We start from the raw sequence: 24055 nt of genomic DNA on the forward strand, positions 1-24055 counted from the left end.
TACACACTGAAGCTCAAATTGTGGCTGCTGTGCATGGTGCCAAAGTCATCAAAGATACACTGGGGTGAGTCTGACTCTGTACCAAGCCCTGGGAATCTCTCCAAGAGATAGGACTGCAGACATAACAGTGGGAAGCCAGTTTGACCTAGTGAGCTCTATCCGCCAGAAAGGAGGTGAGATGTTTTGGGGTTGTTCCACTAATTGGGCAGGCTGAAAAGAGCGGTTGACGAGTGTTGTGCGGTTTTGTTTCAAAGTTGCTGAGAGACAGAAAGGGTCAAATTGGAGCAGCTGCTCCTGGTTGTGAGATGCATGCAGCTCTTGCCTAATTAATGAGCTCTAACTGGAAGTTGCTTTGGCGGTGTTGTGCTGAAAAATGGAGAGTTGTGTGTTTACCACCATATACAATATGATTGCTAAGCCAGACGGGGCATGAAATGGCTGCTAATCAACATTGGTTAGGGGGTGGAAATTGATCAATCTACATTTGAGCTGTTGTGTGACATGCCCTTGATCAAGTGAATCACTGATTTTTTTAATGTTGTTTGAGGGCAAGTTGTCTCAATTTGATTATTTTAGCGCAGCAGATTGTATTTGTTGGGATTGTCTTTTAGTGAAATTACATCCTCCTTTGTTGGAATGGGGGTACGTTGTTCACAGGATGAACTACATCAGTGGTGGCACTTTTAGCATGTAGTGATTTTTGTCTCTAATGCAAGAAATTAGAAAATTACACAGTTGTTGGGTTAGACCCACCTTGGTAGATCAAGACATGACTGCTATGGTGTGGTGAAATCTATAGCGTTTTTAATAATTAGAAGCCTTTGCAATGGTCTGCAAATAAGCCTTTTTTTCTCAAAATGATTGGGATAGATAAGGTAGGTTGTGGCAGTCATATCGAGGTTGGTGAGATTTCTGGCTTAAAAGGTGATGGTCTTCCGAATTACGAAAATATCTTAGTTGTGAGCTTGTCCAGGATCGGAAGCTGATCATGCAAGAAGATCAGGCAAATGGGAATGCAAAGGTTGCAGCCTGCTAGACGATAAGGTCCAGGCTTTGATAAGAGTACGTTTGTTATCCAGTTGTATGAAGCTGTTGTTTTCCGTATTCCTCTGAATTGATTGATCCGCCATGAGCCCAGCTCTTCATGTTGTAATACAGGATGGTACACTTTAAGCGTTAAGTTAAACCTATCCTGGTGTCAGACTCTGTACAAATAGGAGGCATGCCGGTCCTGGGAATCCAGAGGTTTCAAGAGGCCAAACCAGTTGACAGGAATAAGGAGAATCCACCATGAAAGGAAATTTGGAATATGAGAGTGGACAGGGTCAGTTACCAGTTAAAACGATGGTCACTGTTAACTTCTGAAAAGATCTACACAAATCCCCATTAACGAAATGCTGTTTTACAGGAATACTTATTTTTTTGTTTTTCTCACGTGTTATTGTTTTTTCTCACAGTAATGTATTAACTTTCACTGATTACTACCTTCACCATAGGTAATGTGATATATTTATCTAAATTTAAGAGCAAAGCGAAAACATTTTTTTTTGGTTGTGCCATTGTATTACAAATAGTATATTTAGCTCTCAAGAAAATGACACTTCTCTGTCGGTGTATGCCATCATCAAAATGTCTTATACATGTTAACTCACTTCGTAGTTTTTTAAATGTTTCCGCCAATTATTTCCTTGTAGAATCTAGTCAGTTCTGCATAATAGATACACAAACATTGGCCCCTCACTCTGATTATAGCCAGATTCCAAAGTGTGCTTCACCGTGCACACAAAAAGGAAAGGTTGAGCCTTACCAGAACACAAGGAGTGAGCACATGTCGCCAATTCAACAAACACCTTTTCAAAGCCCCTGTACTGAGGACTTACCGATTCTACCAAAAGTCTTCTGATTCTCAAATGCGGCAGAAGAACAGGCCCACCAATATCCCAACCACTTGCCAGGAATTCCCAAAATTACAGGAAATTACTTGGTATTACACAAAATGAATGACTGGTGCCTCACCTCCAAAATGGATGTGAGGATGCATTTTTGCTTAAAAACTAGTGTGCAGTTGAGTGTAATGCGAATAACAGCCGCATTAGGATGTTTCCTTGAACATTATCTCATTTATGCAGTATGCTGTAATCTCTGGTATTAAGCATAACAATCGTACTAAGCGATCAGGACATTTCACCCAGTCTTATTTATAGCCTATCACATATCAGCTGATGCACTACAGACATCTTTGATGGTGTCTGCTACCTCTGGTTTGGGTAGATGGAAAGCTCCAGACAAAGCATCAGGTTGTGCATTGGACAGTGAAGCTTTCAGGACTGAGCACATATGAATTTCACTTCAAAAGGCAACCACATGAAGCACCCAGTGCAGAACCAAACGCAAACTCATAACTTCTCAGTGCATGTAAGGAAAGCCCTTTTCTTTTATGGCAGTGGCAAACAGCAGCTTCCAGAAACTTGTCACCCATACAGTATGAATGTACAATTGAGAAACTGCACTGATGTATGATCTCAAATAAAGAAAACTTTTTTTAGGATGTGCATGCATGACTGTCAAACACTGAACGACAGCTAATTTGTTTTTACTGCCAGATTTAAGTTTACATTGTGCTCTGTTTTTATGCTGGAGTCCTTGGTGCCTGCAAAGTTTTGTTGTATCTATGAACAAACAGTTTAAGTACATAGGGGAATATGCACACACAGCCGATCAAAAATATATATATATGTGCTGCAGTGAGAGGCCATGTACACAGAAATATATAATGCATAAGGTCTTTATCATGCTTTTTCAAGGGCCATTTTTGTATTCGTACTGTGCTCCACTAGTCTATAGCTTAGCATGTACCATACAAGTTGTTTTGCTATTTGCTTCACCCATATCCATATATCTTCCCAGCAATCGAAAATGCCATTGCTAATGTGAGGAAATTTACAAGGATAATGCTTTTAATCTTCTTTTGCTACACATAATAGGAGATAAAAAATCAAAAAACTGCAATACCTATAATGCCATGGCTTCAACTAGACATCACATGATGACAGTAAACCAGTCAACACATTATCTGTCCCCAAAAAAGACTCTTTGTCTTTCCATCCTATTTCTGTGCAGTGAGTACTATTGTTCCACCTTCCAATGGAAAAAAATAGAAAATTAGATGTCCTGAGCAAAGATTTAGATGAACCAATTAATGATGCATTTTTTAACAACCTCAAAATATGATATAACTAGTCATATTAACAGCCATAATATAACCACTCATATTAACAGCCAAGAAAATATAAAACATCATTAAGTAACACACGTTAGCAGACAGCCCTAACCAACTCATGGAATCAGTCATTCTCATCTGATAAAACAATGTGGAAGAGTTAATCCATGCCTCCGTGGCCTTAATAGAACTGTAACTGTTGGTATTTAGGAAATTCCCTCTCCACCCATCTACTGCAGCAGCTGGGCCAAGTTGATCAAATATCTTGTGGTTGCCCTAAACTTCCATGCCATTAGGGACAGAACTCTGTCTCAAATCTTAGGATGTAGGTCCCACATTGGGCCTAAAAGATGTTGGTTTCTGAGGTGGGCAATTGCATCAGACTTCTAGAATTACTGTGAACCATTTAGGTACCTGCATATCTAGACTTAATAGCATCTACTCTCCTCGTTGTCTACTTCTTACAGCCTTCACACAAGAAATTGTCAGAAATGCAATTGCATGAACATACCAGAAGTTCTGGGAACTATGCATGCCTTCACGCTGGGTGTACTAGAAGTGACTGCTCATTGTTTCCTGGTGTCAGCTACCACATGAGAATCTTCAGAAATAGGGTGGTGGGGGAGGTGGAGAAGGATGTTAATGCATAATTCAGACCCTCAATCCAACCCTTCAGGAATGCATCCACATGCGCTGCTTCTGGGCTCAGTCTCTAATTGAAGAAGAGTGGAATCTGCGTATTTAAGCTAGAAGCAAACAAGTCTGACTGAGAGAGGCTACATCTGGTGATCAGACATTTGAATACCAGAGAAGGCACACTCTAGTTCCTGGAATCCCAAAGGAAATGATGGTTTGAAATCTGCTTCTACATTTGTCCAATCTGGTAGGTGTTTATGTGACCAAAATAATTTTTTTAGGAAGTGTTAAAAATCTTTACCCAACCCTGATGACGTCCTAGATTTGGCACATTCTAGGCGGTTGACATGTCGGAATAGTGAGATATTGGCCATCCTCAGTCTGATATAACACCTTAACTTTCTCTCTCTACAGATCCTAAACAATCCTGCCAGCACCTCTAGACAATTGATAGGAATGTGTAATTCATCTTCTGTCCATCAACCTCCAGTAGAGATGTCCTTATAACGGTCTCTCCAGCCAAGCCATCTGTCGATTGACTCTATTACCAGTGTGGACCTAAAAATGTCTGACTGTTCCACACCTCTGGGTGGGCCAGCCACCTTGATATTTCCATCCTGGTGTCCTTTGAGATGTGCACTTTCTTTGGATAACCTAGACTTTTCTAAAAATGCTGAATCATTCATCTTTATGGGGTCCTATAATGCTGTGGCTCTGGGAAAATAGACTTAATTGACTGGTCAGCAAACCAGTGACTCTGAGGGTCACCTTGTTGGCCAACAAGACTTGCTTTAGTTGCTTCTTGATGGTCCTTGATTTATCCTTCTGTAGCTGCGACTTTGCAATCTCCAAGTTTATCATGAAACACAAGAATTCCATTTCCCCCTTGCCACTAGATCTGACTTCTCCAGGTTTAGCAGGGACCTCAAATCTTCCACTAGAATGATTCTCACCTACACGAATGACCTTCTCCTTAGCCATGATGATAATGTTGTCTAGGTAAATTATTAACCAGGCACCTCGAGCTCACAACCAGGTCACCACCTTATCATGCCGGTGATACACCATGATAGGAGTACCTTGAACTCCCACACATTTTCTTTCCAAAGGAATTGGAGGAGGTGCCACTGAATGCGGACAGGTATGCGTTCTTTAGGCCCAACTAGGTCATCCATTCAGTCTAACTCAGGATGCCCCACATTTTAAAGTTTTGAAGGGTAGAGAGTGTGTACTCCATGAGAAATCACAATTGTACTTGTTTGAATTAATATCCGTTCTTTCAAATCGTCATATAGAGGACAGAACTATTTCAGGTTGCAGTGTGACATCTTTATTATTTTATTATGAGACATAGAGAGCCGACACGTGTTTCGCCCCCTATTGGCGAATTGCGCCGGGGCTTTCTCAAGGCTAATTCCACATATATAGTATATATTATTACTGTTTCCAAATATAACAGGTTCCAATAGACCCGCAAATTTTAGAGCTGCGAGCAGGGACCGAACTGCTTTCGTCAGCCCTGAAAGCCTACAGAAGAATTTGCTTCTCGAGTGTTGAAATCATTGTCTTTTGGAACCTGTTATATTTGGAAACAGTAATAATATATACTATATATGTGGAATTAGCCTTGAGAAAGCCCCGGCGCAATTCGCCAATAGGGGGCGAAACACGGGTCGGCTGTCTATGTCTCATAATAAAATAATAAAGATGTCACACTGCAACCTGAAATAGTTCTGTCCTCTATATGACGATTTGAAAGAACGGATATTAATTCAAACAAGTACAATTGTGATTTCTCATGGAGTACACACTCTCTACCCTTCAAACCTATATTTCCCTATGAAGCTCAAGAGGTCCAGAGCTTCGAGTGTTCTCCATTCACCTACAAAAGTAGCTTATTCAAGCGTTGTTTAAAACCTTGGAATCCTTGGACCTTCCCTACTTGCTGGTAACCTACATTTTAAAGTGACTGCAAATAAGATACAGTTGAACTCCCTGAAGTTGATGACTGGTCTCAGGCCTTTCCCTTTCTTTGTGATGAGGAAACTCTACTGAGGAAAACTCGGGGTGTAGAAAGGACCTCTAGATCGTTCACTTCAACTCCAATTCCTTTATTTCTACAACCAATAATTCTGTCAGTTCCTGTGGGCAGGTGAGGGGATAGATCTCCGCCTTCGAGGCTGTGTGAAAGTGACCCTGGACTCTATACTGACATCACAGATACTGAAGAAAGCCAATAATTTGACATTGCTTTTCTTCACTTTTCAAGCCCTTGGATATACTGCTTCCCAGCCATAGTCGGTTGGAAGTTAGTGAGCTCACATGTATTGCTCACAGCCCCACTGCTGCCCCTTTCATTGAAGTATCTGCCTCTTGACCTGGGTAGACAGGAGGGGATGAAACCTATATGGTCTTGCCATTCCTGCTGCTTAATTGCTTGGATCTCTCGACGGCCAAGTAGTCACCCCCTGCTATGCCCAGCCCGTAGGAGAGAAAACATTTTTCACTGAATACTGCGCATTGTCTGGTGCTGTGAAGATCTTGACAAACTTGCCTAGATCTGGTACAAATGCCTCTCTGAATTGGGTTGCTATTGCCTTGGAACCCACCTCGAGGCTTATTCTGCCCAACTTCTGGTTTACTCTTAAAGGAAAGGATTGCTTGATCTCTCTAAATATTGTGCTTCTATAAAGCAAAATATTATCTGAGTCCACCTGACAAAGATTTCTGGTCAGTGTAGTCCTAAGTCTCTCTGGCTGTTTCAGCCATCTCCTGAATTTTCCGACAAGTGCCTCAGCAAATCCTACTGTTTGGCATGCAATGCAGGACCTGTCCATACCCATTTGGGAACTTTGCTATCCCTCCTAGAAAGGTTGCCATCTTGATATCTAACTCTAGATTGAATGCTACTCTATTAGTGGGGCATCAATTGTCTGTTTTTAGAGTTTACGTGCCTGACAGATCCTGGTCTGAGGGACGGTTCATCTGCTTACCCCCGAACTTATTTTTTTTGTTGTTGCTTTTTTTTGGTGCTCCTTGTTTGCATGTGTCTAATGTTGATTCATGACTCCAAGTGCACAGTTATCCATTAACTTTCCGGGGCTTACCATTTTTGGTGCTACCTCTTTGGTGTTATTTAAATAATCAAGAGACATTTCTGTTTAATACTATTCCTTCTGTTTATTGTGGTCAAGAAAATATGATAACTTTATGCTTCATTATGTTCTTTGGATGTTCCAATGTATTTCGAAGTATGCCCTTCATCGAGAGGCAAACTGTTGAAGAAATGTTAAATCATGAGCGTGTTTGCGCCTCAAAATGGAGAAAAAAAGACTTACAATTATAAATATTCAGCACACTTGTTTCATGAATATTACTGTACAGTTCAAATTCACTATTACAATTCATTTAGCACAAAACCAATTATTATTAAATAGTCTCATCTTACACAAGTTGGTCTTCGTGCCAAACTATATCTTTTTTAATGTGATCAATTTCCACAGGATAGGTAATTCATAATAAAGATACAACATAGTTGTTGGCAGCCTATTAAATAGGCTGTAACATGCGAGGAAGGCCCTGTTTTTCAGTTGACATACATGGAATGCAGAAGGAAAATGGTGGTTCCTCTTCATTAACAGGTGCTTATCAGTCATCATTTAAGTGCTCGGCTTTCTATGCAGTCGCAAATGCCAAAGGTCACACTTATTCTGTGGATCCGTGCTAGTGGTTGACTGTCACGAGAATGAGCTGCATCTAAAAACTTTTGAATATACTTCTCAGTGTACAGGGACTAGATTTCAGGCCTGGATAGATACGTCATGGCTTTTGTGTTGTGTTATGCAGATTTGTAGAGCACACTATCACCTAGGAGAGTATCCTGGTGCTGAGCAGGTGAGTCTAGCCCAACGTAGGACATAGTAGCACTATTTGAAAAAGGCAGGTCTTCAGCTTCTTGCGGAATTAATTAAAGGAATAAGGAGGAGGTTCTTATGTGTAGCAGCAGGTCATTCCAGGCATTGGGAGCAATGACGAAGGATCAACCACCTTATCTGGTTTTCTGTATGCATGGAATGTGTGCAAGGAGGAGTTCGGACGAGCACAGGTGTCTGGAAGCTTTGTGGAAGCAGATGCAATTGTTGAGGTCTGCTGGGCCAGTATTGTATTACCTTGAAAGTGTGGGTGAACAGTTTGAATTGTGCATGGGGAGCCAGTGGAGCTCTTTCATGTGTGGTGTGCTGTGATTGCAGCTGTTTATGAGCGTTGCTGCGCTCAGGGGCGTAACACAGGCTCCCGCATCCCTTGCGTTACGGTGGGGGGGAGAGGGGGTCCCTCGAGCTGCACGGGCCCCCTCATCACAGTACTCAGGCCTGAGAGCTCCGAATTAAATCCAGAACGGGGGCTCCTCTGTGTACCTTGCAGGGGGCCACTTTATTTTTTGTTACCCCACTGGCTGCACTTGCTTAAAATTACTGAGTGAAATCATTTTACAGAGGACAATTACAAAATGTAGCGTCTCCGCTTTAAATTGTTCATGTTGGTATACACAGTTGATTCTGGTAATGCTAAATTATTTCTTTATGGTTTATTCCTCTTAATTACGACATGCTCTTGTTCTCTGTAAGGTTTGAGTAATTGTACTGTTTTCCTTTTCACCAGGTAATCTACAAAGTTAATCTTAAAACAAATCGTATTACAAAGAGAAATGTTGATCAACAACTCAGAGTGAAGATTGTGTATGATCAGAGTGTTGAAGAGTGAGTATCTTCTTATGATTAGTTAAGAGTCATGTGCTTTAAAGTGGAGAAAAAAACATTTGTTTCTCTTTCTGTAGGTTACCCCAAGAAAGAAGAAATCTAGTGAAGGTATGTGTAGAATTTGCTTTATTTAATCTGATGAGCATACAAGTTAGCTAATATAATTTCAAAAAGTTTCATAATTTAGTATAAGTAATGCAGTGTGCCTCCCCTCTCTGCTTGCCAGGCATATTTGCTGTGTTTTATTTAAAGGACTATAATTAGTTTTCAGGCAAAATTAATTTAATCTGGATTCTCACTGGGTGAGTAGTTAGCAGAAACAAGAAGCCATTTTTGACTGAAAGAACAGTGCGCAGAGTTGGTGCTACTTCAGGAGACATACTTTCCTTATCTCAACAAAAGCTCTTAAGACCTAGTTAGGGGGAGAGGCAATGGCTGCCACACGAGATTGTAGTATTCAAGAGAATGTAAAATTAATAAGCAGTAGTAAGTAGCCTTATCCTCTACAAACAGGTTACATCGTAAAGGATGATTAGCTTGAGGGATCTTCTCACCACCTTTGCCAGATTTTATCGACCAGATACTGATGACCCTACTGCTTTATGTGAGGTTAGCCCTAGCCTGGGTGAACTACGCAGTCCCTGGTTGGTTGTTTGGGACTGGAATATGACCTTATTAGACTATGACATATCTGCAAGACAAGCAACCTAAGACTCTGGCTGCTTTGTGTCAAATACATTACTGGTTAGTGCCTGAGGATGTTTGTCAGAAGCAGCATTTGTTTTCTCTGGGTATCATTCTCAATCTCATTTAGATAAGTGTTTTGCCATTGGCATGTAACATGGAAGTGGTTGCTTGAGACCCTGATTCCAGAGTGCTTATGTTTGTTTCCAGCAACCACTCTTATTGGGAACGGAATCGATTTGAAAAAATAAACAAATGACCTGGGTCAGCAGAAGCTAGAATCATGTGGAACACAGGTACAACGTATATATTGGTGTGTATTTTCCGAGCTTAGCTTGAGAAGCTACACTGCCGAAAGACTCGGTCTCAGATGGCAAGAAACCTCGTAGCTCAGAGGGACTATGATTTCCAGTTGGTAGTCAAACCAAGATTAAGAAGTGACTTCTGATTAAAGTTCAGTCATGCCAGCTAAAGTTTTGGATTGTTGTTCATATCTCTCCTATGGGAATTGTAGTGGGTTGAGAGGGCCACCAGGACTGTCACTACTCTTTACTACATTTGCTTTTTTTTAAAAGTGATTTTGATTCATGATACATTGATGTAAATCTATGCCATCACTACCTGATTGATATGTGAATGCAGAAATGACAGCAAGCGCTCCTGTTCCTTACGTTTATTGTACTAAAATTGGTAAATAAAGTAAAAAAATAGTTCAGTCATGCCAGGGAGAGGTTTGTGCTGAATCAATAGGGAAAACTAATGTGTGTCTACATGCTAACCAAGTGAGGCTTAATGAATCCTTTGAGTGCTGTGGTCATATGATTGCCTTGCAGACAAACGGAATAGAGTCTAGAAATAGTATTATGAAATTCTGCATTGTCTGAGTTACAGTCTGTAGCAAGGAGCTACAAGTACAGTTTTTTCCCATATGTATATGAGGCTGTATGCAACAGAAATAACTATTTTTCAGCAGAGGTTTGTGGAGGTAAATGGAGATTCTTGATCTTCCATCATGGAAGAATTATCAGGTAAATTACAGGAGCAGAATTTAGAGTTACGGAGAGCGGAAAAATGGCTCACCCAGATGCTTTAACATATGATGTAAACCAAAAGAAGATAGTGGAGCCTTCCTGGTTATAGCACCTAACCTAAATAACTCAACATTATTACATTTCCCTAAGTATTAGTTTAAGGGATTTGTGTGCACACAGATTGGCACCCACCATCACAATGCTAGTTCAGAAAAGAACTTTTAAACAGTATATATGAACGCACAGGTGCACAACACAAGTTTAAACAATGAAAATATGGTTCAAAGTCCAATAACCACAGGAATAGTGTTCCTTAGTTTCGATTCCTTTTTATTCCAAAATACGTGAAGAAAAACGATTGTACAGCCGACGCGTTTTGTCCACTAGGGACTTCTTCAGGGCGATTTGTTCTAATATGCGTGGTCGTGAAGGTAGGTCCTAATTCTTGATGTGAACGTGTTTGGAAAGTGCCGGAACCAGGTGATGGATAGCTAGTGGTAGTATTTGATCAGAGGTCTTCACCAGGATAACCTGAAGAATATTAGCAGGTACGAGGCTCAGTGTAAGATGATGCTCTTCAATATCGATCCGGAATATAGGTCTTCCACAATATAGTGATCAAGGGTGGTCGTGCGGAGGTCAATGTCGATTAATCGATATGTGAAGCATGTGATAGTGGCCAATCTTAATACGAAAGGCAGAACAGGAAAAAGATATGGTTCAAAAGACTTATCAGCTTGAGGTGATTCTTGAGAAAGTGCATGTAATCTCATGCCAAGGAAAAAAATGAGCCCTCAAGTATTGAGGAGTGTTTAATGGCTCATAAAGAAGGACGGCACATTTCCCATCCACAAGAAACAAGGCAGTTTGTGATATGATCGTCACGGCCTGATATAACCTCCTCCGACACCGACCTGTGATCCCGGTCCCGTGCAGCACCAAGTGTTGTGCACCTGTGCGTTCATATATACTGCTTTAACATATGATGTTAGTATATTTTGGCCACTTTTTTTAAACCTTTATCTTTAATTCTGTTTGGGGGCCGGGAGAGACCCCTGAATATTGGTGAGCAGGCTATAATTCGTTTTCTCAAAAAGATGGATGAAGAGACCATGCACCCGGCTTAGTACTGTCCTATCTTCCTGTTGATACGCATTCCAAGATCTTTGTGAAGGTCTTGCCATCTAGGCTAAATACGATTTTGATAATCTAGTTCAACAAGGGGGTGAAAGATTTGGACAAAAATCTGACATTCATAGATATAGCCAAGGTTCATGGGACTCCAGTGATGTATTTGGTAGTCGACATGGAGAAAGGGCTAAGTTCTTATTTCTTAGGGAGTAAATTTCCTCTTTCTGATTTGCTATGTAACTGCTTCAACATTTAGAACTCCGCTTTCAGAGGCTGTTGTAGAATGCGTTACAATTGTCAAGTTTCAAGAATGTTAGCACTTGTATTATTTTGATTCAATGATCGGTTTTAAGCGGTAGGAACATCGTTTTCCTCTTGAGTTGGTGACTAATGCTTTGAACCATTGCTTTCATCTGTAGGGTAAAGCATACGTATGTTGCGGAGTATGATCACATGTCTATAGTGAAGAAAAAATAGGGGTAATTTTGTTTGTTGACCTCTATTTTAGTACTAATGAGGCACTTGCTGCTTTATTTATCCACTAGTGGATATGTTTCAAGCGTTTTTAGATTTTGTGATTCCCAGATCCTATCATCACTGTTGAGTGTGGGTCTGTTGCTTTTATACATCTGAAATTGTAGGTGATGTGGGTAGGCTAGAGGGCACAAGTATATATTGAAACAATTGTGCTCACTGTGCCTATCGCGTTTACTTGAGATTAAGGCCTGTGTGCTGTTCTAGACACCCCTGAACATTACAATTGCCAAATCAGCATAGCCTGGTAATTATTGAGTCCTTACAGTTTCCGGTCAGAACTGAACTTGGTCCCACGCTTCTTGTTTGAAGCTACATTAAATGAAGGGATTAATGTAAAAGCATTTCTAAAGGGTGGACAGCTGCTTTCAAGTAAGTGTTCCGGTGCCAAACGAACAGACATAAAACGGCAACCATTACACTCATTCAACCAAAAAAGCTCTTGCGATCTCTAAATAAAACCTTTTAAAAGTTCCTTAAACAACGGATTCTACTCCTACACCTCAAGCCTGATCAGACAGAGAGTTCCACAGGCGAGTGGCCTGAAAAGCAAAAGACCTTCCACTTGCTCTGGGCTTACGTATTCCAGGGACACAAAGAAGATTTTGATTTGCTTAGCGAAGTGCCTTGAGAGGTGTATATTTTTTTCCTGTCTCCTGGATATAGAGTTCACTTCTTTTATGTCTAGCCCGCTGGGTAATTATTAGTGTTTTAAACGTAATTCTTTGTTTGACTGGTAACCAGTGCAGTGACTCCAAACCTTTTCGGATAGACTGTCAATTGAATAATAAACAAGACCAGTGTAGCTGCTGTATTCTGCACTCTTTGCAATCTATGTAGTAGTTTTGTTGGTGCTCCCAGAAACAGTAAGTTTGCATAATCTAACCTGGATGTGTTATTAGGACATGTACAATGTTTTTTCAAGTAACAACGAGGAGAACTTTCTCAGTTTTTTGTTAGGGATTTTGGTAGGGCAAAACAAACCGCCGCAATAGACTGAACATGTGATTGTACCCCCACATTTCTGGCTACTGATGTTGGAGTAGGCGACTTCCCCAATTCCAGCCGACCATATTTCCTGTATGTCCAATGGTGATACATTCCCAAAGACTAAGCTTTCACATTTGTCTGGACTTAGCTGTAGTTTGCAATGGCTGAGAGTCATACCTGAAAATGTACAATTGAACTTTCATCCAGTTGTTGGAAGCCTAATATTAACTGAGTGTCATCTATATAGGAAGCTATATTAAAGCTCCAAGGCTGAACTTCTAGAACCTATGGAGATGATGTGAATTGCGTCGCTATTTTAGAACTGTGCGATGTAAAAGTATATGCTAAGATGGCTGCTACTGTTGTTGTTCAAACATAAGCTAGTGAAAAGTCAGTTTTTTATGTTGACATTTGCACTTGCACTTCAGCCTGGCCAAAAATCAGTTTTTTTTACCCGTTCTCAAGGCATGGACGCCGGAACGCGTTGGTCTAGTTTGGCCATAGAATAAAACCCAGTAAGAAACTTCGTTGAAGTTTGTAATTTCTTTCAGGACGGAGTGCGCGTTGCTCAGTGCTCTGCGACGCGCTGATTTATGAATTAATTGGGGTTTCCTCTAACTCTGGCACGCCCCGGCCTGCTGGTCGCCGGCTTTTTGAGGATGGTGAAATAGGTTATGAAAACCAATGGAGATATATATATACATTGAACAAGGTGGGGCTACGGGCCGACCCTTGAAGATGCCACATCTTATTTATCTGAAACTAGAGGTGTAGGGGCAAGAATAGAGCTTGTTGTCAATTTTCCGGAAAAAAAGAATCCAGTGCCAAGCTGTTTCCATAATACCCTCTTTGCAGTAAAATATTATGGGATGCCGTTTATAATGTGGCCTATAAATTAACGAAAATGACCTCTAATGTTTTTAATCTAGGTTACTTCTGATGAATTCTATAACCTCAAGAAGTGCTGATTCCGTACTAAATCCTGCTTGAAAACTTGATGGAGAGAAATGAAGGATACTCTTCTTTTAAAAATGCCTAGTAATCTGAGCGTTAACCAAAGTTCCCAGCATTTTTCCCATTGCTCGAAGTAACAAAATGTGTCTATAGTGGCTCAGGATTAACCGCTCCATATTAGCCTTTTTCAAAAGTGGTCAAACAAGTGTCTTTTTTTCCAGGCGGTTGGGCATTTTCCTTGGTTAAGGGACAGATTGAATAATGTTTTAATCAGCACATTAAGTAAAGAGGTTGCAAGCTTCAAGATTTAAGGAGACCCTGATTTGAGCTTTAAGATAATTTTTTCTGAGTCTACTAAAGATATTGGTTTAAACACTGTGAGGCAGGATCGAATGATATTAGTGGTGGTATCCAGAGTTGATACTGTTTGGGTGTTAATCCTCATTCCTTCCAAGCTTGAATAAATGTTTTTCAACTTGTCCTGGAAGAACAAAGAGTTGTTCTTGTGATGCAAAGATCTCTTGTTTAGCAGTCATTGGATTAAAAAAAAGATGTCACATCTGAAAGGTCGTTCTCGAGAAATTTTCTGCTTGTCCAATGTGTTTTGTAAACAAATCCGCTTTTGCTTTCTTGATATTTTTTCAAACTTTTATTTAGAGTCTGTGAGAACCAGGCTGATGGAGGGGAAATTCTCTTTCTAATGCCTTTATTAAAACCTTGAACAAGGGCTGAATTAAATGACTCAGCTGCTTCCTCAATTGCATCAGATGAATTAATATAAATATATGAACAAATTTGTTTTAGATTTGCATTAGTTTGTCTAGTAACCTTTCGCTGAATATCCAAGGTTGTCCATATAAAAGGAACTAAAAAGTGGTCCGACTAAGTTAATGAAAAGGTTTTTCCACAACGAAAGGGTGATTAGTAAGTATTAGATCAAGTTAAGGGTCACCTTTTGTGTGGGGCCTTCAACCATTTGTAGTTTGTTAAGGTCAGGCATGGCCTCCACTAATATTGCTGCAGCCTACAAATTGGGGCCGGTATTGTCTGGTTCTTTAGGATCAGTATAGTAGTGTTTATGCTTAATATGAAAGCTACTTGTTTTAGAGTTTGTCTGTGACTGAAGGTTGAAGTTGAGAAGGTGATAAGAAGTTTGGTGATGTCAGTAACGCTTAGTGGACTGAAAATAGTAAAGGAGGCTAGGGGCATAGGTGAGAGATTTTGCTGGAAAGCAAATGCTCTATTTGATGTTTACTTGAATCTTGGTGAAATTGGAGCTGAAATATGCTATGCCATGAGGTCTTAGCACTATTGGTTCAATGGTGGAAATATGTTCTTTATGATGCCTGGCAATTATGAACAGTATTTTAGTCTGTCCTTTTGACTTCAGAATTCTTCTAGGATATTGAGTCAATAGGTTTGTACTCTGGTTTCTTGTTAAGAGCATCTTGTTTGATGAGAATCGGACCTAGCCTTCTGGCACATGTGCTACTGCTGAGCCTTTTCAGAACTGTCTGTTCGCTGAATCTGAATCAGTTTTTTAAACTTTTGTTGGCCAGTTCAACTGTTTTGAGAGTCTTTTATGCTACGTGCAAACAGTATAACAGAATGGTAGGATGATTATGAGGCAGTGAAATGATCATAATAGTAGCCTACTTTCCAGGCTGCTTACCGACTGAAAGGTTTAAGTCCTGTGTGTGACCTGTGTTGTGCCTGAGCTTTGTTGTTTTGCGGTTCTGATGAATAAGGTTTAATATTCCTTTTTCTCCCTTGCGTTTTAATCTGTGCTTTTTGGTTTTCTCGTTTTCTTTGTTCTCTTCTTAGCGATGTTTCTTTCTACCAGTGTATCCCCGTTCAAATCTCTAAACCTAATAACATAGTTTTACTTATTTTTTCAAAACATGCGATCTCATTCTGAACTGGAAACTTTTAAATAGGAGAAAAGAAAAATGTGTTTACAGGGGAGACTGAGAGTGCTCTTGTGAAAAGAACATGCACTGTCTTCTATCTTTTTGATTGAATTATAAAAACTAAATGTATAACTGAAGCAACACATTTTTCTTTTAACTACCAGAATGAACTTTTTCCGCAAGCAATCTCTTATTTGGAGAAAACATTTCAAGTTCGTAAGCCAACTGGAGCTATATTGCTAAGCAGGTATGTTCACTATTTTTGTACGAATATTACTTCTGTTATGCATAGGTTTATTTGACTGACAAGGTATTTTAGATGTGCAGATGGAAAGGAAAGTATATGTTCTACTGTATATAGAAGACTTTGAGGATTGTTTCTGTTCATCTCGTCAAGTAGGTCTAAATCAATACCCATTTCTTGATATGAATACAACATTCTGTTGTAACTATTTTGATTTGTAGCTAAATCCAAATAGAAGCAATCCTATTTTTGCCAACCATCTGTTTTTATTATCTAATTTCTCTCTTGTGACTGAGTGAACCACTATACTACTTTCAACAGGATGTGCTTGCTTTTTACTGTCACTGAAATATTTGTGATATTAGAGGATTAACTCTGTAAAGACCAAAGTAATTGCTCAGGAAAAAGTCCCAGCTCTCTATTTTTAATGGGTGTGCTATCACTTGGGGCTAATTCAGAGGTGCATAAAAGGTGACTCAGGAGGAGGGACATGCCTCTAAAGTACTTTTAATGGATGCTACATATTTCTTCCTCCTGTCGTTTTTACTTTTACGTCATTTTTCATATACAGAAAATTGGACACTTCCCTGCTTTTTTATTTTTTTTTGTTTTACTGAATCTGATATCTGATAAATCTTAAATTGCCGAACATGGCACAGAGTCTTTCAGTTCTGTGCACTAAACGTAGAACATGGTTCTCTAACTATAGACTTTACTAATTTAAAGAGTTGGATCTGAAACAGCCTGGGCCAGTTAATCTATTCAAACACGAGGATGTACTTTGAGTTTGCAAAACAAAACTACGTTTTCAATTTAAAAAAAAAAGAAAAAATCAAAAGCCATCAACTTGTGTTATGATTGCTCCGTACTTCGCATTTTGCTGAGACTTGACTGTGTGTATCATACCGTGTTCAGAACTGCTTGTTGTTTAAAAAATACTGCAGATTTAAAATCTGAATAGGCCTCTTCTGTGCATCTCTTTAGAAACAAGCTTGTAATTTCTCCACTTTGTTGATCACATATTCTAGCTGCAAATCATTTGTTAGGTATTGCTGTGAAAGTGCATTAGCAAGTTTTTGGGCGATATGAGCAGGTTGGGTCGATCATTTTCCCCTCCAAATTTTCACTTTGCCTTTTGTAAAAGGAAACTGGGCATTCATTTATTGCCTCTGAAGTTCTCTGCATTTCTTCCAATCTTTTTTAACAAGAGCTACTTTTACTCAATTGAAATTATGCTGAGCTAGTGTGAAAATTTAACTATTCTGATCATGTGGATAGCTGTCGGAATTTGGGCTATTGTGAAATTGGGCCTGGGCTTGATGGGCAGCCAGGGAAATATAAAAAAAAAACCAGGCATTTATGAATGCTAGACAGCCAGGGAAGTCCAGAGTGCTATGACTTGCACGAATCCAGCTACTTTTTCTTGGACAGGATGTCATGCAAACATTAAACTTTTACTATATTCACATATTTTCCTCTAATTTCTTAGAGGAATTCCTACCACCCAGCATTCCCACACCTGTCCAAGTAAAATGGTACACCGCTTTTGCGGCTGGGCCTATTACCTGTGAAAGGAACCTGTCAAACCATGGACTATATGAAGGCAATGTGTTGTCAATGAAGTCTTCACATGGTTCTAGTTTTGTTAATTTTTGATAATGTGCGTTAGGTACACCCTCAAATGGAGAGCAGCATTTCAGTCGAGTGAACAGTGGAAATGCAAGGTGGCATGACTCTGGCCACTGCCTGGATGTGAGAAGAATGTGGAATACCTTTGTATGGCCTTTTTCGTTTGTTTTATTGACAAAACATTTGACATGAATTTAAAAGCAAACCTAAACACATTATTCTATTGTTGCAGTTCACGTGTCTGCCAGGCGTATGTTGTGTTTATTTAAAAGCTTTTAATGTCATGCTAAAATTCTTTATTCGTATAGTGGCATTTGCACTCTATGTAATACTGGCAGTGTTACAGCTGAACATTTGCAAATTGTTTCTTAAACATAACAAACACCACTAGTTATGTTGATTTGAGTATTTCTTGTTATGATTTTTGTCAGAGGTATTTCAGGTACGTTCCCCTATCAATTATATAGTTTGCAAGCAACACCCCTCTGGGTTACGGACTTGCTGGGAAGGTTGGAAAAAGTAAAGGTTTTGACAACTAGGACCTTATTGGGATTTCCAAGGTGGGAGAACTGTGGGTACCGAGAAAAATTATTACATTTACACAACTCCAAACGCAGTACAAAATGGCGTCAACAGAGCACTTCCGTTACCGGCAGATCAAACACGCTCTTGAAGCAGCAATTCCCCTTGACACCACCCTACTTGAGACCTTCCCACTAGAAGATAGGCTACTGACGCACCATATGGACAAAAAAGCAAGATCTCTGACATCGGAAAACTAATAATAACATGCCAGATCCGGTGAAGAAGCTAAAAGACAAATAGCAGGCAGACCTGGGAGAATTAGATAATACGGATTGGCAGGAGGCACTGGCGTCCCCTAGAGAGGTAGCGATCGCATCTATATTAAGTCTTGTACAACTCAAAATTTTCCATAGAATCTATTACACCAGAACTACTCTCTGTAAGATTGGGAAAGTGGACAACCTGCTCTGTCTGCAAAAATGTGGGGAGGTTGGCACATTTTTTCATACTATATGGACATGCCCTGCAATAGCGTCATACTGGGAATCCGTTATGTCCCTTATCACGATGGTAAGTGGGAACCTAGTCCCTACAGAGCCCAAATGCTGTTTACTCAATATTTGGAATGCGACAGATCAGAATTCAACATTACAGAATTGGGCTACCCTGAGTATTATGCTTTCTAAGAGGAATATTGCTAGACACTGGGGTGGGGCAACCGCCCCCACGCTCGCAGAATGGTGTAGGGCTATGGACTCAGCCATGGTGGCGGAAAAGTCTGTATATATTCACAGGGGATGTCCCAAAAAATGGATAAAAAAATGGGGGGGCTGGTACACACATAGAGGAGATATTTGCGATCTGCCCTTAATAGCTCAGAAATGCAAATAACCAAATGTAAATGACACTGAACGTTGCAACGCTGTGTATGTAACTGATCAAGTATAAATGTTCTTGTAATATACATAGAAGGTAACCAAGGATGTATACTATGTGGACTGTATAGGCTATATTGCTACCTGTAAATCAATAATGGCTATGCCTTCATTCTTATATAAATAAAAGTTTACATTTTTTAAAACATTTGTTTGAAGATTACCCCGCGAACAGACTTTGCACAGTTTCAGAATTTTGTACTGAAACTTTACATCAATGCTTGGATTTGTGAAGCTTTGTGAATGAGTTATAATTCTGGTTGTAAAGAACAGGTGGACATACCCATTACTTTTTTCAAGTTGATTGCCGTAACAGTAGTGACATTATAAATAAAGGTGGTGGCTTGCACTGAGTGGGCATTTGAAACTTGTTTTGTTGTGTTTGTGGAATAGACAGTGTGCCACAAATCAATACCTCAGGAAGAAAGATGACGCTCACAGATATTGTCGAGGAGCCTGTGCCGAATACACCCGTTGTGGCCCTGCCATTGTTCCTGAGGAACATCTTCAGGTAACTAACAATATATGCATCACTGACACTGTATTTACTTTTTCTTATTCATTTTTTTCTTTTCAGAAAACCTACGCCGACAGTTTTTGGTTTGTTTTAGTTTTTCTGTACACTTCTATCCTAGAGAGTTCAAAGCATTTATTAAAACATGTGCATTAGACCTGATCGGCTGCTGATATTTTTGCCTTGCTCTGAAACATCCCATGAGGGATTCCTGCCTTATGGTACCTAAACTCTCCAAAGTGCAGCAATGTGTATTTTAAAAAAAACTATACCCTGGCAAATGTTTGCTTTGTGCCATTTAAATAGTCTGCTGGGAAGCATTAATGAACTATTAGAGTTTTTGGGCAACATACTGACTTCATGGCCTGGGGAGGTGGTGAGAACGTATGCCATGTGGGTTTTGTGTTGAGTAATTCCCTTTAACCTCTTCTTCAACTCTCCTACCAAACGCTCACTGCATTATGGGGTAGATGACAAGTACGAACAAGAGAATGATACTCTGAGTCCTTAATGGGAAAAAAAGATGTTATTTTTTTTATTACAGTTTTGATCTATCTCGCCCATGTTTGATTGCTTTGTATTTGAAAGTGCAATATTTTGCTTCACCAAAACAAGTAAAAGTTAGTATGGGAAATTGTATTGTAGTGCATTTTTCGATGCAATTGCAGATTGCCAAGGAGGACATAAAAGAAAACTCCACAAAGAATGTTTGCCCCGCCATGGCTACCATATAACCCCTCCTCCTCCTACCAGAGCTGCTAGGCATTCCTGGACAATTGCCTTTTTATGTTTCGCCTGCACAGAGCTTGCTCTGTGCTTCTGAAATCTCTTGTATTTAATATATCTTAAGAGGGAGCTCTTATCAGTTCCCAGCTCCGATTTAGTGTTCATTTGCTTTTGTGTGGAACTTGTGTTTTGTTAACTTCCCCTGGCTGTAGGCATTTACAATATTTCTACAAAAGCTATTCGCACTGTTTAAGCCCCAGTCACTGTGAAGATAAGATATCTTCCCACGGAAAAGGCAGACCACTTCTAACGGTATGCTGGAATGCTTGCTTTTTATTACTTAGTTGTGTAAAGCAGATGCTTTGGCCTTAGAACATGTGTGGCATTTCCTTTTCATGCCTCTTAACTTTTCTTTGCACTTTGTAGGCATTATCAGATTGCTTTTTTTCAACTTAATCTATTTGGTCATTTTGATCAAATTCTAAATGTTGTAATAAACATTGCATGTTAAAAATAAAGTTAATGTACAAGATCGATGCTATATTTTTCTACTAAACAAGCAGCCACAAGTGCAGTTACCTTGCAGACATCAGGGATGTGATTTGAATGGCGCAGCAGGTGCCCAACATTTGTCAGAACTCCTGTAAACACCTAATGTTGCTATATTTTACTACAATACAGGCATTCACAATTGCAGTTACCTTGCAGTTAAATGGTGCAGTGGCACTGGGGCGGAAAGTTGTCATAACTCCACTAAACCCCAAATATTGCTACTACTATAAAAGCAGACACAATTGCAGTTATCCTGCAGTTAAAAGGGGCTTCATTGAATGGCGCAGCACAAAAGCTCTAGGGACCCCACTGCACGCAGAATATTGCTATATTTTAGTACTAAACAGGCTGTTACAAGTGCAGTTATCTAACAGGCAATAGGGTCCTGATTTTAATGGTGCAGCAGGTGCAATGGCACCATTGCCAAAAGTTGTCATTACTCCTCTAAGCACCAAATATTGCTATATTTTACGACTAAACAGGCAGTCACAAATGCAGTTGTCTTGCAGGCTCTAGGAGCATAATTTGAACGGTGCAGTGGCACCAGGCCCAAAAGTTATCAGAACGCCTCTAAACATATTATATTGCTACTACATCAATTAATTCTATTATTTCCCTCTTTCATTTAATTTTTCAAACTTTTACTATTACTAACCCGCACTATACCACTATAAACAGCACAAAATATTGTGCTTTTTGTACATAAGTGTGTAACAAAAAGGGGGAACCAGAACGGACAATATTTAAAGGGGTCCAGTGTACGTGTCCGAAAGATTAGCCACAATGTAAAGTACAAAGTTCCCCAGACTGGGTAGAGAGGAGGTAGAGTATGTACATAAGTCAGAACTATTTAACAGACTTTCTGTAACTTATATTGTACAACGACTCGTCAAGCTACAATTTACAACAAAAACCAGCTTATTATTAATTACATAAGTGAAACCTAATGCATTTACCAATGCTTGTTCAGTAGGTGAGCACACTTTCTTTTTCTTGAGACTTCAGAGACCGTGTTTTCTCATGCTTGGCAACTTGCTCAGTCACATTCCTGAGCTCTTGTCTAGTCCCCACTTTAATAGTCTTACACAATTCAATTCCTGCAGGCCTCAGTTTGCATTTAGTGGTAAGCTGCACCAGAGCTGGCAGCCTTTAATATCTAGCTGAGAAATTAACTACAGCTGATGTAGAGCACCACACCAGAACCCTGGACACCGCCAGAACAGCAACAAAAACAGCAACAAATGAATTGTAATTCAGAAAGGAGCTGAAGACACTGCTCTTCAGAGGATATTATTGACACACACTAGGGTTCAACACCCAAGAACATCCTGCTTCATTGTAAACGGTCCTGAATTATAACTCGAGGCTCACTCCCTTGTTCAGCGCTCCACTGCTGTCTAGCTAAGTTCACACTCTACAGAACACCTACACATGCATGTCTACAAACCTTGACCCTGTCTGATTTAATGTTTTCCCCTCCCAGTGCCTCGTATCTGCTCATCCCATCCATGCTTGTAGTGTTTTTCGGGAGTCCCTCACGGATTTTTAGAACTTTGTTGCAACAGAAAAAAGAAAGAAAGGAATACGTCAAGTAAATGTTACACGGAGCCCTATGGCCCTAGTTATTCTTTGTGTAATGCCACCCAGAAAGGACACACACGTATGGAGTTGTGAGACAGAGAACGACAAGTGCAGACTCCACCTTGGGTAACCCTGTGGTGCTGATTTGGCGTACCCTTACTGAGCTTCTCAGCTGATCCCGGTAGCATAAACGTGGTTGCCACTGAGTTATTTAGTGGCACCTGACACTAGACCGCATTTCAAGAAGTTCCTTATACATTAATTTGTTTCAGGTACTGCTTTTTACATCACCCTGGCTCATATTCGCCCTTCGCCCTTCTCGAGATGCTGCTGAACCTTGTAGGCCCATTGCCTCCAACCCAGTAGAGCATCCGAGCCAGTAACAATGTATACAGTGATGTGAAAAAGAAGGTATGTTTTTGCATATAAATACATATCTGACCCTCATCTAGTCTTTTTTAAATCCTGACAGCAGATAAACCTGATTTGACCAATAACAACCAGATCAATTTGACATTATGTATTAAACAAAAAATCATCTACCATTCAGTAATTTTGTGTAGAAATAGTACGGGCACTTATGATTAAGTAACATGTGGAGTTCCTTTTAGCAGCAATAACCTAAAGTAAACATTTCTGTAAGAGTTTATCAGCCGCTCGCATCGTCTGAGTAGTTGTGGACCGCTCCTCCTTACAAAACTGCTCAAGTTCATCGTCATTAATGTCAGTGGTGTTGGTACATCCCTGTGCAAACACCAGCTGAGAGCACAGACGGCTGAAAATGGACGGCCCCACTCGGGATTAACCTGAAAGAGTCGCTCAAAACCACTTAGCGCCTTTGTGTACCCGATAACAAAACATTTGGTTCCTGAAGTAACACAGCACCTACTGTTTCCAGGCCCCTTTAGACGGACATAAGTCCTGCTCTGGCCTCTTTAGGAGGATGGAATTGTTAATCAGCTTTAGAAATGGGAATACTTTACTAACCCACTTTGTATGTTCTGGATTATGAACTGGATGCAACTGCCTACAGTCCTTTCTCTGGAGTGCACCCTAAGAGATGTAGCTGTGGGTACAAGGCAATGAAGAAATACATTCACGAAGAAGTGATCAGAAAAATACATTATAAATAAAATGCATGGTATGTTGCAATATGTTGTAATTGGAACCCTAAAGAAACCATTATAAAGAATATCATAATGAAGGAATTCTGTGACGACAACCTTCACGTTTATGGATAATTATAAACATTATGGTACTCCCACCTGCATGATGTTGAGATCCCATAACATATCTAAGATATGTAAACCACATATCTACTTGGTGAAAGTCTGGTATTTTCAATAAATTTTCAATGGCCTTAACAAGGGAAACAATAAAACATAAAATACCCTCCTCACCTCACTTGCAACTATCACCCTGTTCGTTCTGTGCTTTAGCCCCCCGCCATTACTTTCTGCCTCATACAACTGCACGTGGCTGTTGCACTTCCCTGAATTTGA

The 24055-nt window shown here is 40.0% G+C and overlaps 1 protein-coding gene across 1 annotated transcript in view; it reads left to right on the forward strand.

The window, feature by feature from the left end:
• LMLN (leishmanolysin like peptidase) overlaps positions 1–24055 on the forward strand; it is a 319237-nt gene that overhangs the window by 67424 nt on the left and 227758 nt on the right. The window contains exons 2-5 of the mRNA XM_078682424.1: positions 8516–8613; positions 8691–8721; positions 16012–16094; positions 19574–19691. Of these exons, the coding sequence (XP_078538550.1) occupies positions 8516–8613; positions 8691–8721; positions 16012–16094; positions 19574–19691 (330 nt within the window). The remainder of the gene's footprint in view (positions 1–8515; positions 8614–8690; positions 8722–16011; positions 16095–19573; positions 19692–24055) is intronic.

This window comes from Lissotriton helveticus, chromosome 3_1 (assembly GCF_964261635.1).
Source record: "Lissotriton helveticus chromosome 3_1, aLisHel1.1, whole genome shotgun sequence".
Taxonomy (NCBI): Eukaryota; Metazoa; Chordata; class Amphibia; order Caudata; family Salamandridae; genus Lissotriton; species Lissotriton helveticus.